Here is an 18,105-nt window from a genome sequence, read left to right on the forward strand (position 1 = left end):
CCAGAAAAGCTGTATACACTACAGTAAATCTACTAAAATACCCAGATGTTCTAATTTGACAGGATTGCACACATCTTTCAGAAGTAATAAAACAGAACTACATGCATTTACACTTACATCTGATTTTTAGCCGCTTGTCTCTGAGCTTTCCGTTCTTTCCTTTTTTGATCTGGTGGCTTAGCAAAAACAATTTCAATGTTTTCTCCCTCTAAATCTTTGCCATTCATTTCTTCCATTGCCTGAAGGAATTAACCAGACTTTAAATATACTTTCATGCATATGTGAAGTTATTAATTTTGTTCTATCTTTTAGAGTATGCATTTTTAAATTTGTTATCCAGAGCTAAAATAACAATATAAAGCTAGAAAATTTTAAATAATCAGATATCATAGTATTATGGATTCAGTTATGCATTTCTTCTGAACTTGGCTCTCAAACGCAGGACTTCATGTATCAGTTTAGAAATCTTCCCCTCAAAACTGAAAACAGGCTTCAACCTTTGCAAGCTGTTACAATTAATGAAGTAACAGAAATGTCCTCTGAAAGTGCACATTTTGTAAGCCATGAATAAATTCCTAATGTCAGCACACATGCAAACAGTACTAAAGCTAAAGCTCAGTATATTCTGCTATTCCTTTATTTTACTTATAACAAATATCACTTTCTTTTTCAACCAGATGCCAAAAATTAGTCATTCTGATCACAAGGAAAAAACAAGCAAACCAACCACAAAAAGCCCCAATGCCTCACCACTACCTCCCCACAACCCTCTCCTCAAAAAAATGCAAAACAAACAGCAAACCATCAACTCGTTCCCCATCCTCCCTGCCACATACAATTCCCATGGGCCACACTTATTACTACAAGTTAATTTTGAGCAGAGGGATCCTAAAGATTCTACCACTTTTAAAGACTCTACATAGCTAAGCCCTGACAGAACATACATCTTACTAAGACTCTTCCCATCATCTTCCTAAACATCTGCTTTAAGACATATGGATATATAAGAAAAACTGAAACCCCCTATATCCTGTATCCACCCACACAAGATTAAAAAAAATGGATACACTATAGGCAGTAGGGGAATTACAGTATTCCTTCCTTAACAACACATGGCATTCAAGACCGGACTAGCAAATTCCAGGAATGACAATTACTAAATTGTCCAGCACCTTTCATTAATATGAAAAAAAAAATCAAGAAGAAAAAAAAAGTGTTTATTCCTGGAAAAATAAATAAAAACATTACCTAAGTTTTTACCACCTATTCTAGAAAAACTGCATTAGATTTCTACCAATAATTTGGTGAGAGTCATTCAACTTCTGTCACTTAAGTTTCAAATGGTAACAACATCATTATCTCAAAAGTTCATCTGCAGAATTACTTAGGATAGGTGCATTTAAGATCCACTTTTCAAGCTAGAATTGCATCATCCTAGGAGACACGCACAGAGGATGGAGTCATTAGTAACAATGTGTTATCATTTCTCCAGACAAAGCTTTTTCTCCAGTTAGAAGCAGCATACAGCTTCTAACAACATTGCTTACAACACATACACAGTTACAGTCCTCTCCACTTACCTTTACAGCACCATCCCGTTCATCAAAATGAATGAAAGCATAGTCTTTTAGCTTCTTCACTCGTTCTAGCTTTCCAAATTGACTGAAGGCCTTTTCTAGAATCTCCTCTGTTACGGTGTTGGCAAGATTGCGTACAAACAAAACTTTTACCTAAGGGGCATAAAAAAAAAAAGGAAAAAGGGACTTAGGAGTATGATCTAATTTCAAAACACAAAATGAAGCTTTGCAAGTTACTGCTATTTACAGTACTGAAAAAACATCATTACATTTTCTGTACAGCATTTTATATACATATATATGAATATGTACATTTAAATAGTCACACAGCAAGAGTTAGCTCCAAAATTCCCTGACAGAAATATTCAATCTGTTATCAAACATGATTATGTAAGTATTAGTATCCTGAAAGTCAATCCAATTTGTGTTAGTGTGATCCTAGCAGCAGTTATCTTCAACCTAGAACACTAATTAACTTGGGAGAAGGCAACCAGAATTGGTTACACACAAAACAATTAACTTATCAAAACATTTAGTTATTTAGACAGGCTTTTGCTCAGTTATTTGCGGAACAGTCATCACTGTAATATGTAGGTCAGAGGTGACAGGTCCACAGCTTTCAAGCTGCTTAACTTGTGGTTCCCATGCTATAGCTCCACCAAACACCTAACATCAGGACTGTGCTTGCCTGAGGGGCACTCAGGGACCTGAAGCTGCTGCTAAAAGACAGAACTACAGAGGGGGATAACTAAGGCTGACATGGGCCAGTCACCCTTTAACTTTCTCAAAAGTCAAACTGTGCTGTTCCCTTGAGGAAGAGTCACCCCCAAATAACTCTGGAAGTTTACTCCCTCCCCTGGCTCGCTAAAGCACGCAACTCTTAAGCTACACAAAGACTGCTCTGTAGCGTCTAAAATCAGAAAGGCAAGCAATCATCCAACTGCTGACTGCCTGACATGGACTAAATCATCAATATAAAGTTTCATCAATCACCAACTGCATAGGATAAAGGAAAATCTAGAGCAGTCTGACAAAGGCTTAAACTAAACCTTTACTTAACATAGGAGACAACATATGCTGGAAACCAGGAATCACCTATTAATGACCCGAGAGTATTGAAAGATTCATCCTCGTGTCCATGCCAAGGCTGCACTCAATGACTGGACATGAGCATGTTTACATCATGTCATCCATGTGTTCTTGCAATTTACAGGACTCTTTAACTTGTTGAGCAGAGTTCCTTCCACATGCTGGCACCATGGTCTGACAGTTTAATCACCCCCTACTGCCAAGGAATGTTCAGTCTTACCTGCCTACAATGTAGTTGTCAATCAGCTGCAAGACCTGACAACTTCTGCTCACACCGCTTACATCCCCTCTGCTCCTCCTGGTTTCAAATGAGCTGATGACATCAAGTGAACACTGCACATAGCAGCACTGACTCCTGACCCCGAAGGTCAACACCAATAACACAAGGTGTGAAAGAATGAAGGAAAGCATGCTTCCATTTCTGAAGCAGAGCTGTACTCCCACCACATACAGGAATTCAATAAACCCAGACACCCTTTTTGGAAGAACTGCTATGTAATTAAGTTACAAAAAAAACCAGGACAGACTTCTATAAATCTGTGTCACTAGCTGAACTAGGATAGTATGCAGAATTTGGAAGAAGGGATACTACAGACCATAAATCTAACCCAGAGTATCAACTCTAGACTTTGGCAATAGTTACTCCTGCTCAGGAGATCATAAAAATCATAGCCAACTTCATAAGGAAAGCTGTTTCTTATTACATATTAAGCTTCTCCTACATGTCTTGATGGTAAGAGCCATCTTTATTTATCGTAACCCATACCTAACAACCATTTTTAGTAAAATATCTTAACTGCTACCTTAACCTTATTCCACGGAAAAAAATTATAGGAAGTTTTGTGATGTAATCAACGGGTTTGATAACAGCTAACTTTTAAACAAATGTTCCATATTCTTGTTCTTCAGAAAAGGATGAAAACCTGGAACTTCACAAGGAACCCTAGACAGAATAATCACTATTTTTTAAAAGATGCACTAATACAATGGTTTTTTAAGAAATAAAAAAGCAACCAATTAAAATTTTCTCAGTGCAGACAAATCCATTAATCTCTACCAGCTGAAATTTTTTAATACCTTTGCTCATGTTACTGATTGGAAGTGTAACTGAATGAGTCTAAGATGATGTAAAAGCTATTAGGCAGGTTAAAGCATAGGTTGAGAGAAGATGAACCCATTTTTACTTCACTTAAGCAAGCTAAAAAGGGAAGGGGAAAAAAAAGGTCCTCTTCATTAAAGCTCACACATTACTACACCAAGAATCCATAGCTACTCCTAACAAGCAATATACCCAGCACCAGCATTTTGTTTTAAAGGCAGAACTCACATTTAAAAAACTGCTTAAGATTAGACTATCCCAAAACTTCTGGTATCTACTCCCTTTCCTCCTCTTACCTACAGCACAAACACTTCAGGCCACATTCTCCAAGGGTTACTAGCCCTGTCTCTTGTCCTGTAATCTGCCAGACAGCCACAAGCATAAGACTTTATTTGGCATAAGACTTTATAACCTGCCACTCCAGAACGTCCTCTGCAGCCTCAGCCACCCTACAGAAATCAAGTAAAACATTAATAAATTTAACTAGACTACAGGTGTAAGAGGTAACAAAATGACACTTAACAGAAATTAAACCATCAACACAGCTGCTTGTGAAGTTGGAAAAAAGTTCACTTTGGACCAGAAGTCAGTATCTTAACCAACTATACTCTGATCTGTTAGTACGAGCACTTATCTCCTGGAGCACATCCACCTAGCTTGAGAATCTAACTTCATCCTTCATCATGCTCAAGCTACTTTGCATTTAAGCTAACAGTCCATTTAAATGACATATATTTACCCATACAGTACTCTCCACAACATTTTATCAGAATGACAAAGGAAAAAAGACTCGAGCAGACATTTCAGGAATTTAAATTAGTAGGTGTCCATATATTGATGAAATGACATGTCGCTTCTGAAAGATTTAGAACACTGTTCACCTTCTGGCTTGGCTACAGATAAGAATTTGTCTTCCTTATAGCTTGCTCTTACAGACTTGCTCTTCTAGCAGTCCTGACAAGAAAACTGGTGACCAGATGATTATTTGGATAAAAACAACCTACTTCTCCTAGTCGCAGTTTCCTCTAGAGCCTTCTACCAAAGCAATGTCCAAAATGACATGGGTCAATAGCTTTCCCTTTGCTTTGCACTGACAGTAGTCAGAAGCAATGACAGCCAACCTGCAGCTCACATTCAGGAACTGCAGCAGCAGATCTGCTGCTCCTTCTCACAGGAGAAAGATAGCAAGAACAGAAAGTGAATCTTACACTTGGAGAAGGGTCAGATACAGTCAGCTTCTACACAGGTACAGCAGGTGGCCAAGAAAGACTGGAGTAGACACTTTCCTTGTCATGCAGAATAAACTAAGGGACACAGTCGGTGAGGAAGGTCAGACACCAATGATCGTCTCAGTTTCTGTCTTCAGACACAAGCCAGATGTTCTCTACTTTTTCAGTATTCTTATTCATAGAGCCTCACTTTTCCATACATCTTCAACTCAAGCTCAGTGTCCTATCTTTGGCATGTGGCACTAGATGTATGTAAGTTGATTTTCTCCATGTTTTCTACATTTCTTTCCTTCATGTCCATGTTTCTTCTCTTTTCATGTCCCATTTCAAATACAAAACAACAGAATGTATTAACACATTCAAAAAAACTGTACAGTAAATGGGGCAAACCACAACCAAGCTTTAATTTCTTTAGTCTTTCACTCTGCAAATCAGTAAATTTACTTAGGAGAGATGCTTGATTATGTCCCCTATCATTTCCTTTCCATCTATTTTGTTTCATCAGCAGAAATTCCTGTCTATTTATTTTAACAGTTTGGTGGATTAGGTCTCTTCTCCTTTGAGCCAAGAAACTAAACATACGGGCTGACATATTTAGGAAGTGCCACCTTCCACAAATTTGACCTGCAAGACTCTTTCCCTCCTGCTGACAGTCTACCATGCTGGGCAAGAAAAGTAAAGTCTGCAGACAAGATAGTCCAAATGCTTCTGTAATATCTGTATTACAAAAGCAGCTTTTTGCCTAAAATGAGCCCCCACCCCAACCCTTTTCCCTTATGGCTCACCAAAGAGGAGATCCCAGCCAATCTATCTTACTAGGTCCATCAAAGTAGGACTCCAGCAAGTGACGTGTCTCAGATGAGAGTAAAAGCACGGACGAAAAGCAAGCAAAGAGAAAGAGATAAGGATATGGGCTAGCTAGGAGTTTCCATTAAACAACTCAGCTACACAACACAACTGAAAAAGACAGGGTCAGGCAATATCTGATGGGAAAAAAAAAATCAAGTAGTTTGTTCCTGGCAAGATACCACACACACACATAAAACAACAGCTACAACGTACTTCAAAATGTTAACAGTTCCAGACTTCAGCTTCACCTCAAAATTCGAAGTCCAAAATAATGCCAGTCTAGGTATAAAAAGGAATTAACTCCCTCAATTAAAAATAACTACCAAATTCCAAATACAAGCTAATTACCTAACTTCTCAGAAGTAACTGCTAATGGCAACTTTGAAAATACATTTGTGTACATTTGGACACCAACATGTTCTAATACTAAAGTGATACAGTTCCAAGTATAAAAATAAATAAGGCTTCTTCTGAGATATCTCTATTTCTGTCCTTCCAAATACTAGGGCACAAAACCATTTTAACTCTAGGAGTCACCACCACCACTTTCAGGTAAAAAATTAACTATGTCACCCTATGTGTCATTTTGGCAAAAATTACATTCACTATGGAGCCTTGGGAACACAAAGTAATATAAGGCCATACAGAGTTTTTAAATGCACATAACTTCTGAGGTATATTCAATTTTTATCATCACACCTACAACACCTCTGTCAAGAAGGCCAAAAGATGTTATTTAATTTTAGGTTAATGCCAGGAAATTCCTAGTTAGGAACAAAGCACTTTAAATGCATTATGGCACCCTTATAACTTTATTACCTTTGCCATGACTTCAGGATCTGGGTCTTCTATAGGGTCAGCCCATTCCACTGTAACAACATTTCCCCAGACTTTCACTTTGCCGCTCATTAACCTGCGTCTGGCCTGAGCAGCAGTTTTGTGATCTTCGTATTCAAGAAAGCAGAAACCCCGGTTCTTTTTCTTGTCATCAGGCTGATGATACAATATGACATCTGTAAGACCCTCTGAAATTAAATAAAGTATTTATTTGTTATGCTTTCAATCCACTGATTTGCTTTATGAAGTGCAGGTTTTCTTTGTAGCTACGGAAGAATACCCTTTGTCTAACTGAGTGGAGGAGAGTTACGGGCAGCCCAAAGTTTTGTTTTGTCAATTCTCCTCTTAAACCCTGAAGTTACAACACTTATCAGTGTGTGCTTTTTCCATAATGTCTAAACAACAAGAGATAAAAGTTGCATGACTTCAATACCTAAAAGGTTTATTGCTCCAAAGAACCTGAAGTCTATCACTCAGTAACAGAGAAAGTCATCAAACAGTAGCTTTGCAAGTTAAAATGTTATCAGAAAGAGATCTTTAAAATTTAAGAATTATAAAGCAGACAACCAGTTACATTCTTCAGCTTGCTTCAGTTTTGTCTCGAGAAGTTTTAAAACATCCATTAGCATTGAAATTAATTATTAAACATTTAATTCAAATTCCTTTGAACAGATTTTTTAAACATTGCACACCTACCCTACAGGTAGAACTTGGAACCATCCATCTAGTCTAATTACAAATATCTCAGCCTTCAGCAAAACAACAGTTTAAAAAAAAACCCAAGCAAACCCCAACACATAATGTTGAGATAAATGCTGAGTGGTCTTGGTTTGGTTTCATCATCATTCAACTATAAGTAAAAAGATCACTCATCACTGACCACATTTGACACTTTCCAGCTCTACAAAATCTACTTACTGACCCACCTGTTACTTTGCTGAATTCTTCAACAATTTGCTCCTTGGTTTTACTCTTAGGAATAGAGCCGACAAAAAGCCTATTATTGGCAACAGAGATGCATACACCAATGTGTTTTCCAGAACGAATTTCATGGTTGTTGTACTGCAAGAAAAAAATTATTGGGCAAACATCAGTTATAAATAATTTTCACTACCCTTCAACAGCAGCATACCCAATATTTAACTTTGGAAAACCCAGAACTGAGCAATATATTAAATTTTTGCAGCTTAACACATTTTTACGATGCATATTCAACAATTCTGAGGTATATCCATATTTCTAAGGTATCTCCACAATTTCAGCCAACAATTATCTTCCCTCCTTGTTCAAGTCTCTCAATATTTTTTTCTTCAGACATTTTCATACAGAACCCTGCAAGTCACCAAGGTCAAGGCTTCTCCCTTCACAACCATGCAACTTCACAAGTTCCTCTGTAGGCTGTAGCCATAAATTCTTGATTTGCATGTAATACAAGACATGAGTTGGAATAAAATCAGATTCCCTTCTGAAGTTCCACAGTTAACAAAAGAAAGAGAATCACGATCAGGTCTTCTCCACAAAATGTTCGAATAGCAAATACTTTCCAAATAAACATTACACATGTAAAGACAGTCAACAGCAAGAACAACTTCCTAATGATTTCAAATCCTAAGACTTCTATTAAAATGCTTCTCCCCTAGCATCTGGAAGATACCCTGAACAAACCAGCAGTTTAAAGGGGAAAAAAGATAGCATTACTGTAGACATCTGTTGAGAAAACATCAAAAAATGCCTTTCACTGAGATGCAGACACAGACATGCGTCATCCAAATGAGCAGCAGGGAGGACAACTGCTGGTACATCAACCCACTTCTAACTTGAAACCTTGCAACAGACAGTTCTTAACTAAGAAAATGAATTTTGTGGTCAACATCTTATTGCCAAGGAGCAGGACAGATTTTTAAAATTTCATCTAGCTATTTATTCTATGATTTATTTTGTGCTTGATGGTAAATCTTACTACATAAGCTAGTTATCCTGCACCTGATTATGCTTTTTGTACAGTAAAATCTGGGGGAAGACGTTTATTTATATTCATCTTGGGCAAACAAAAACTCCACCACTGAAAATTTTCTAAGCTAGGTAACTGCACCAAAAGTGAGCAAAATGGAGAACTGTACCTGTGGAAAGGACCTGGAGTGACACCTTCACAACGAATTATGTCTCAAAACACAGCAGGAGACAACGAAGGACTTCTATCTCCCTATCTGTTGCCCATGTGGCAGAGGAATAGGTGATCCTAAAGTAGGAAACTGCAGTAGGAGCTGCACTAGCTGCATAGGAAGACTATATATATATATTATCATCAGTAATAAACATACACATTAATGAAGAGACAGATTATAGTAGCTAAAAAAAGAAATCTTCTGAAGAAACGTCTTTAAAGAAGCTGACAGTTTATTAGTCTGTGAAAGCAATTCTTTACTAACTGAACTGTACACTAGGAAACATTTCCTTGCATTAGGAAACTTTTTACTGAGAAGGTGCTTAAAGACTGGAACAGCACCATCTAAGAGAGGCATCGGGACAATGCCCTTTATGATCAAGATGACAGCAACAATTTTGGTCAGCCATGAAATGGTCAGGCAGATGGACCAGATGATCATTGCAGGTCCCTTCCAAATGAAATACTCTATTCTAAGGATAATAGGAAGTATTATCCAACTGTTAAAGTCTAACACTGAAGTTTGACTATACATTTAATCCTAAAAGAGCCTCTCATACAACTCAGTATGTTCTATGAGAGTAAAATTAACAAAGTAAAAATAATATTTTCCACCCTATTGCAGTTCCACTGATAGTTTCTAGTAGTTTTTTTCATCCTGCAATGTATTAGCTCCTAATTTTCACTTTGTGTTTCTCTTCACACAGAGAAAACAGTCCTCAGTTAGGTGTTCTTGACCATCAGGCTGGTGATTTTTAGGTAAATAGTTTGCATACCGTCTGCAAACTCAGATTAGACATAAAAAGGCTCAGATCATGATCTGGGTAAAGTGCCAAAGCAGTTAGACTATCAAAGTAGCTATGTCAGCATACTGCTTCCCCCTCCTGTCACCATGGAATCTGTGTCTGAAGTCAGTAGCAGAGATTGCCACGCTCTAGACAATGTAATAGTTTTTTTCTCTCACTGACTTATGAAAGAACTTACTAACAAGTCAAAATATGCAGAAGGTCTGTCTTGTCACTGTACTGACTTTAATATTCACTACCAATTTTAGTTTATTAGGAGTAAATGTCAAGTTGTACCTCTATGCATAGTTGGCAAACTGCTTAACTCACCTGTACACCTTCACTCTGATCAAGCTCACACCTGTTCTAGTCAAAAATATACTGAATGCTTCAATACTTTTCAGTATGTTTTCCTACAAGCCTCACCTCAAAACTGTTCATTCTGTACATATCCAGAGTGACCTTATTCACACAGAAATCTTTTGAAAAACTTAACTCTAGCAACTTCTTATGAAATGGGAAGGAGAACTGAACATGTGTGCAAAAGAACACAACTGGACTTGTAATTCCTAAACAGCAAAAGTAAACATGTTAACAGAGGAAAAAATTCCTGAGGTTAAAAAAGAAATCATCCTTTGATAGTGAATGCTTCTGTGAACATCTGAGTTGCCATTTCTACTTAACTAGCAAAGGGTTAACCACACTGAATTAAATACTAGTCATAAAAAAGGAGTGAATTCCCTAAATTTTGTTTAAAATAGTTCTGGCTGTGCTTAAGACAAAAACAGAGTGAATACTATGGCCTGATACTAAGAAGAATTACAGATATGAAGAGTAATTAATTACAAGTGGCTTAAAAATGCATATGCATAAACAAATTCAAGACTTCAACCTTTCAAACGGCAAGACTTCTTGTTAACGACTAAAGCAAGTCAATATTAACTGTATCCAGAAATCTTAGTTCAGTTTTACATTCAGTTGACTTACAGATTGTGGAAGATACATACAGCAGCCACACAAACATGAACTCTATGCAAAATATGTCATACCAACTCCAAGAGTCTGAAGACAGGTTAGTTAATTCTCTACTGTAGTTTGGGTATTGACAAAAACATAGCTGTCTCCTATTACCCAAAAGCCTACAGGCAATGCAGAGACTTTTAATCTCATTTTTCTATATTGTCCTGAAAAAGAGGCTCTTGGAAAAAGATGGGAAATAACAGAACCACCATTATCCCAAAGAGTCCAGAAAGCTGCAAAGTAAGTTGTATACACACTAGATGATTACAGGCAGTATCAAAAAGGACACCACCTGTTAAAATGATAGGTGTAGCCATTATGAAAATGGCTACAACCAAGTGTTCGGTGTTTTGAAGACGTCTTTCAGCAGTTTCTCCCATGCATGTGTAACTAACACAAGTTACAGACCTACAATTTTCAACTGAGCTCAACAGCCACAATTTGCTAACTCCTGCACACCACTTCTAGATAACTTGGGAAATATATACCAAACCAGTCAGTCAACCATGGTTGGAATCACTCCAGAAATATCCTGACACATATCACAGAATCCAATTTAAGACTAACTCTACTTTCTAAGAGTTTAGCATAAAGGCGTAAAGACTGCTCCATCAACTGCAACACTTCTGAGCTATTACCCTCAGCAGCTATTTAACTGACAAGCAGAACACAGTGTGCTTTTTTCCTGCAAATCAAAGATCAGACATAAAGGGACTCCAAGTAGCTCCTTCCCTTGTATTGCTTAGTGGAAGACTGACGCTAGGATCTGATGTTACTTTTCTGGAAATATGACTTGAATGACTTTCCAGAGCATGCTGCCTTTAAGCAAAATCCAGCCAAATGAAGAAATCTGGGGTTTTTTCATTTACTAGGTGCCTCTGAGACCTTGTGCGATTTGATTCACTGTTTTGCTAAGTTGTAAGAGTTAGCTCTTAAAGAGTTCACACACACTCTGAACAGCTAGATTGACAGTGACAGCACAAAGAGAACACACAGTTATCCCCGGTATATCTGACTGCACACTGGAACAACCATTTTATTTAAAAAGGTAATCAGCATATACCAGATTGGTTTTGTACTTCCCCTTTTGCAGACATTTGTGTACTTTCTCAAAACAAATTCCCATTTTCAGCTTGATTGACTAATTTGTTAATGGGATACCTTAGTTTAAGCTACAGTTCATTACAAAACAAGGTATGTTAACCCTACTATAGCAATACAGTATCAGTACACTTCAGAATGCCAACGGTTCGCACTCACGAGCCATGCCGCACACTAATCCTGGCCATATCAGTGTAGCAGAAACCAGCTCAAAAAATTCAAATTTAACCTAGCCAGGAAAATAAGGACACTGTGCAAGGATCAGGGTAGCGTTTCTCCCCATCCTCTTTTTTAGTGATGTGTACTTCATGCATAAAACCTGAAAAGGTTATCAGGAGTATACCACATCAAACCATTTCATACCTCTGTGTAAAACAGAGGGAATGCTCCTTAGACCAGCAGGATTTATGATGTTTTCCTGTCAGCTGCAGCAAACAGAACAGACCTTCAATGCTCAAGAGACATTTTTCCCCATCTGAAGTATCTTATAAAAGTGTGTGACTTTGAAGCTCTTTTCCAGCACGGCCCCCTGCTGGTGCAGAAACACATCAGGAGTCACAGACACCCTGACCAGCACTGCCCTTGCACCACAGCAACTCCAACACCACTGCTCTCCACAACTCACACAGACGCAGACACCTCAGAAGTCACTACTACTAATGCAGCTTTGCTTAATAATAAAGGCTCATCTAACTGAACCAAACAGCAATCCATCAGCTTGTTTTCTCCCCTGTCCCTAATGCAGTCAGCAAATATTTATATGCAATAAGGAAATAAATTTAACACCAAGTGGATATTTATGAAGTAATCTAACAATGACAGGTTCACCTTAAGCATTTAGGCACTAGGACCAGGAGGACAACTGATTCTAAGCCAGAGTGTACTTCATCAAAAAAGAAAAAAAAAGTCAAGAAAACTTACCAGTTTAACAGCTTCCTGTGCTGCCTCTTTAGTACAAAAAGTGACAAAAGCATATCCTCTGTTTAGACCAGTTAGCGGATCCATCATTAAGCGGAGATCCCATATAGGTCCAGCTTTCTCAAATAATGGAACAAGTTCATCTTCAAACAAGTCTCTCGGAATCTTGCCCACAAATATCTACAACAGACATACAAAGCAGCGTTTATAAAGAGTATTTCCAATGAGTAGATCTACATCTGCATAAACTTTTTCTCCTTCTTACCTCTGTACCAACAGAAGGTTGTTGTCCTGAATATACAGACTCTGGAGGAGGTCCACCATACTTCCTCTGTCCAGTAGTCACATCAAGAGTGTAGCCAGTTCTCTCCAACAGTGCCTTCAAGTAAGAAACTTAAAACTTTAAAATCACATACAAACTCAGCAAGTTTAGCTGCACTTCATTCACAGACAGACATTTTCTAATTCCTTTTAAACTGTACTGCTTTGAAGCTCCCACAAACAAATCTACTTCTAGTACTTCAACAAGAAACTTGCAAAACAATTAACAGAACTATTAGGCAAAGAAACACTGGTAGAAGATTAGAGATTCACATCCAGTTTTCCCAATTCCTTTATTTTCATAAAAAAAAAAAAAAAGACAAGTAATATAGTAGTGAGCTTCCCTTTAATTAGGAAGATCTTAGTCTGAGCCATTTCTTGTTTTGGCATGTCCCATCCTGCAGACGTTTATGCACAAGAGTTCCCTGCACTTAATGAGATTACTCATGAGTGTGAAGTTAAAGAACACATGTTTAAGTGCTTACACCCCTGGAACACTGTACAGACTACTTCAGGTACCCAACTACCGAAGGGGCAGTACTGCTTCCTTTCTCTTATCAACCCTCCTTCAAATTCCTTGTGGGCTTATACAGGATCCCAGGACAACTAACCCTCACCAGAACCACTGCATGCACTTACAGGAATAGTTACAGACATACTACCAACTTTGTCAGCTGACATTCAGTATGCAAACACAGGAGAAACTCCTCTGAAACTCTTTCTTAATAATTTTGTACAAAGCCAAATCAACTCCCCATATAAAGAAACTGCATATTAAACAAACAAGCCAAATAATAGTCAAGAGTTAGCAATTTTACAACTACAAAATTGCATTTATTTTAAATGCTGTAGCCATCAGCAATAAAAGCTCTGCTACTTGAAATTATTACCAATTCTTCATAATACTGGTGTTTTACATGGCAAAAACTGTACTAGTTTTTTAAAAAATTGTAATTAATGGCATCCCAGCCTCCAAGTCAAGAGAAAAAAAGAATTTCTAATTTTACAGGGTTATTTGTAATGATCATTTTATACAATATAATACATGAAGTATCAAGGAAGAAAGATTCTCTGGGGTTTTCTTTACAACATCACCTAAACATGCTTAGATGGTTTTCCTTCCCTTAAGCTTTGGTAGAGTTGCTAATCACAGTATTTTAAAATAAATCATTATATGCCTAACTCTTGAGAAAGGAGTCTCTTGCTAGCAGCAGACATAATCAAAAAAAAAAATTAACCCTTATTAAGACAGTTCGGGGTACAGTTTATGAGCACAGTGATTATGTCACAAGAAGTGGGCTAAATCCTAAATCCATTACAATCTGTTTTTTCAGACACGTGGTATCTCCTCCCTATTGTGGAATTGCTCTAAATCTGCACTAAGGGGGGGGGAGTGGAAACAACAACAAAAAAACAACACAAAAACCAATCAGCAGTAGCTGAACTTATGCATTTTGAACTCAAGTAACTATGCTGACAAGTATGCACCAACTTTTTACAGTGAAATAGAGGAACTGTCTCAGTAAGACAAAGAGCAAACTGTAAAGTATTTTTCACTTTTATATGTTCAGTTCCAGCAATTAATATCTTAACTTTCTACATGAAAAGGAAGACGTGCAGGACAAAATTTCAAGTGACAGCTTTCAACAATGACAAATATGACAAATAATCTGTAAAAAGCTTTTTTTAAGTGAAGCAGAGTTCCCAAACAACCAACATAACTATCAACAACTTGGGAAAACAAACAACAGGCAGACCTTATAAATTTTATTTTTATCAACATACCTTAATTTTTGCCTCATCTGGTCCTTTGCTAGAATCTGCCACCTTGGTCCCCTGTTTTTCCCTCTGCCTGTATGTCTTCATGACTCCACATAAAAAGGCACTTTTGTTCTGCAAAAGATACAATCTTCAGTTCTGAAAACACGACAAGCTGGAATCTCATTTTACCTTAAACTAATACAGTGTTCTCTTCACATATCACACATGGATCACTGAAGAGACTCAGACCTCTTCCCAGACAATTAACAGTTTATCCCTCAACAATTATATTGTCAATTGCTTGATGTTACCTGAACGTGTGAGAGATCACTGTCTTTAAACTGTTGAAGCACTGCCAGTGCACCTTCTTCATTGAATTCCTTTAAAGCTTCAATAGCTCTTTCATCTAGATCACTATGTGCAACTAGCCCTAGAGAAAAGAAAAAAAATTACTAATTATATTTGGTCAGTAATCTTTGCAAAACCTAATGTAGCATCCCTAACATATTTCAGTGACCTCTAAATCAATTACTGATGAAAGTAAGCTACTGTGCCTAAAAAAACACTTAGTTCCTTTGAAGTTAAATGTTTAAGGGTATATAATCCTTTAATTAAAACCAAAAAGAGATAACATTCAGAGTAAAAGTTACTACATTTATGCGTTCATTTGACTTCTGTGAAACCCAGATGTTACACGGGCCAAGTTTAATTTCAATATCCTGAAGCTGAATTCCAAGGAGTCTATCAAAACCTACCAAAGCCTGACTTAGCTTGCCTAGCAATGGTACCTTAGTATGCTTTTAACGACTATAAATACAAATAAACTGCAGCACTAAAAATGACCACACTGATCCAAAAATCAAGCTTAAAAAATGCTAGCTATTACCACATCTGAAAAAACCAACTCCATAACTTCTGCATCCATGAGCCCAAACACCAGGTCAGAAGTATCGTTTACGCAAGAAGATGCATACCAAGGCTTTAGTTTCTTACAGTTACCTACAATTACCACAAAAAATGCACAAAGACCACATCACCTGCTCCTCCTAAAAATCATCTGTTGCCTATTCCAGCTGTTGCTCTGGTCCCCTGCATACTTCTTCCCACCCCTCAGCCCAAGTAGCCTGGGACTTTCCTCTGAAAGATAGTAAAATAAATTGAAGGGCTGAATCTAAAATATCAGATTTTGTTAAGACTGCAGTTCCCATACTTTTGGAAACCACAAAAAGTTGCTATTTTAGCCCAAAGACAGCAGAATCCAATAAAATATTTTATGTGTAGTTTTGCAAGTCTTAGATCTTACCTGCAACGTAAATTTCATCTAGTTTTTCAGCAACTTTCTGTGGTAAACCAGCATCAAGCAATGTCTGGAAATGCTCAGAATGGGTAACTGCAGCAGAAGTATCCATGGGCTCTTCCGTACCATTCCCATTAACATGTTCAGTAGCCATGTTTCCAGATATCTGTTCAAATGCAATAAGCATCAAAATTAAGCTAAATATATCTTCAGGTAGAACAATTCAAGTGACAGTACATGCAACAGACTACCCTATTCTTTTAAAGTTATGGGAAAAAATATAAAAAATACCAGATCACCGCCCTGATAATTTTTTTTTTTAGTTTTGCAAGGCGCAGGAAATTCCTCAAAAGAAGCACTAACACAAAGGAAAGCCCTAACGCCACTGCCTAAAGGGGGGTGGGGTAGCTTTCACTGCAGGTTTTACACAACCCAGACAGACATTGACTCACCTCCCCTCTCTCTAACACACTCCCTAAGACACTCTGAACAAGTTAGAAATGGAGCAAAAAGGCAACAGCGGGGGTGGCAGGACAAGCAAACCTGCCACATGCACCGCGATACCGTCACTGACACTCGCTGCCGCCTCCACCGCCCGCTGCAAACTCGCTGCCCCTCGGCGCACGCCGCCTCTCCAGGCCCCGGGCGCGGCCGGGATCCCTTCCCGCCTCCACTTCGGTGCCGGCCGGGCAAGCGAGAGGAACAAAGCGCTCTTCCCAGCCCGCACCCACCCACGGCGGCGGCGGCCATGAGCCCGATGGAAACACGTGCTCCGCGCGTTCAGATGTCCTACAACTTCCTCCAGTGACCGACTTCCCCCCCTCCCCGCCACACTCCCGCGGGAGGAGCGGCTCCCCCCCGTCCCGAGCCCCGGCCATTCCCCACCTCTCACCCTATTCCCCCCGGAGAGCGGGTTGCAACACCCCAGACCCGATTTCACCACCCGGCCGGGAGCTCGCGGTGCCTCCCGGCCCGGCCGCTGCCTCCCGGCCACACTCCCGTCCGGAACAATGCAAGGCCCGTTTGCCAGCCAGGAAACACCGCTGCTCATCGCCCACCGCCTCCCGACGTGACCGGGGCCACGCCAAACCCGGGCGGCCCCGCTCCCCGCGCACACGCCGGGCACCGAGGCCGCCGTTCGCCCCCTGCCCCTCACGGGCAATGAATGGAGCGGCGAGGCCGGCGGGACAATAAGGCGGGAGCCACGCGCCCCGCGCCGGCCCGGCTCGGGTGGTGCCCCGGCCGCCGCCGCCACGCCGGGGCCGCGCACCGGCCCGGCCGTCCCCGGCCCGCCCGACAGCGGCGGCCACGAAGGCAGCGCCAGCAGGTCCTCCACCCATCGCGCGGCGCCCCGGCCCCACAGCGCTGCGGGGCCCCAGCGTGCGCCTCCCGCCCTCCGCCGCCTCAGCCCGCGCTGCCACCCGGCCCGCTTCCCCCCGCCAGCGCCCGGCCGCCCTGACCTGTGTGTGTCTGCCGGGGGAGAACCGCCGTGTGCGAAGGGTCTCTCGGGGCGCGGGTCGTGGCTCGGCGTGCTGAGGCGCTGCCCCCGTTCCGCGCTCCCGCGGCGGTGTGTCCGGGCAGTGCTGCTGCTGGAGCTGGCGTAAAATGGCGGCCGCTCGAGCGCTCACGCCGCTGCTGCTGCTGCTGCTGCTGGCACCAGCCCCGGCCCCTTCCACTCCGCGCGGGGGGGGCGGGCGGAGGGCGGGCGGGAGCGGAGCGGGGGGAGAGGGAAGCGAAGAGGAGGAGGAGGAGGAGGCGCCGCCGCGCGCGCTGGCGCAGCCCCAAAACCCGGGGTCTCCCAGGCAGCTCCGCAAGGGTTATATCGCCGAGCCCCGCCCGCGCGCGCGCCCGCCCTCCCCTCCGTTCGCCCCACGCGCGCGCTCTCCGCCTTCCATGCGGAGCGGCGCGCGCCGCTCCCTCCCGCGTGAAGCGCTGCCGAGGGGAGGCGGCGGCGGGACGAGCCCCCCGCGCGGACGGCGCGCGCTCCCCGGCGCCGCCCGCCTGCACCTGTGCGAGCTCTGCGCCGGCGGAGCGGCCGTGGCCGGACCGGGATTGGGC

At 40.9% G+C, this 18,105-nt stretch overlaps 1 protein-coding gene across 5 annotated transcripts in view; it reads right to left on the reverse strand.

Moving 5' to 3' along the window:
- Positions 1-17,743, reverse strand: part of SYNCRIP (synaptotagmin binding cytoplasmic RNA interacting protein) — a 26,423-nt gene extending 8,680 nt beyond the window's left edge. For 4 of the 5 annotated variants that reach the window (XM_063389597.1, XM_063389596.1, XM_063389595.1 and 1 more), the window contains exons 1-10: positions 17,508-17,641; positions 16,054-16,213; positions 15,062-15,180; positions 14,775-14,882; positions 12,934-13,047; positions 12,672-12,848; positions 7,607-7,742; positions 6,663-6,868; positions 1,581-1,730; positions 118-239 (exon numbers count right to left, since the gene is read on the reverse strand). In XM_063389597.1, the coding sequence (XP_063245667.1) occupies positions 118-239; positions 1,581-1,730; positions 6,663-6,868; positions 7,607-7,742; positions 12,672-12,848; positions 12,934-13,047; positions 14,775-14,882; positions 15,062-15,180; positions 16,054-16,201 (1,280 nt within the window). In that variant the 5' untranslated portion in view covers positions 16,202-16,213; positions 17,508-17,641. Of the gene's footprint in view, positions 1-117; positions 240-1,580; positions 1,731-6,662; positions 6,869-7,606; positions 7,743-12,671; positions 12,849-12,933; positions 13,048-14,774; positions 14,883-15,061; positions 15,181-16,053; positions 16,214-17,507 lie in introns of all 5 variants that reach the window. The other variant, XM_063389598.1, reaches the window with a different exon arrangement.
- Between the last annotated feature and the right edge of the window lie 362 nt (positions 17,744-18,105).

This window comes from Prinia subflava, chromosome 2 (assembly GCF_021018805.1).
Source record: "Prinia subflava isolate CZ2003 ecotype Zambia chromosome 2, Cam_Psub_1.2, whole genome shotgun sequence".
Taxonomy (NCBI): Eukaryota; Metazoa; Chordata; class Aves; order Passeriformes; family Cisticolidae; genus Prinia; species Prinia subflava.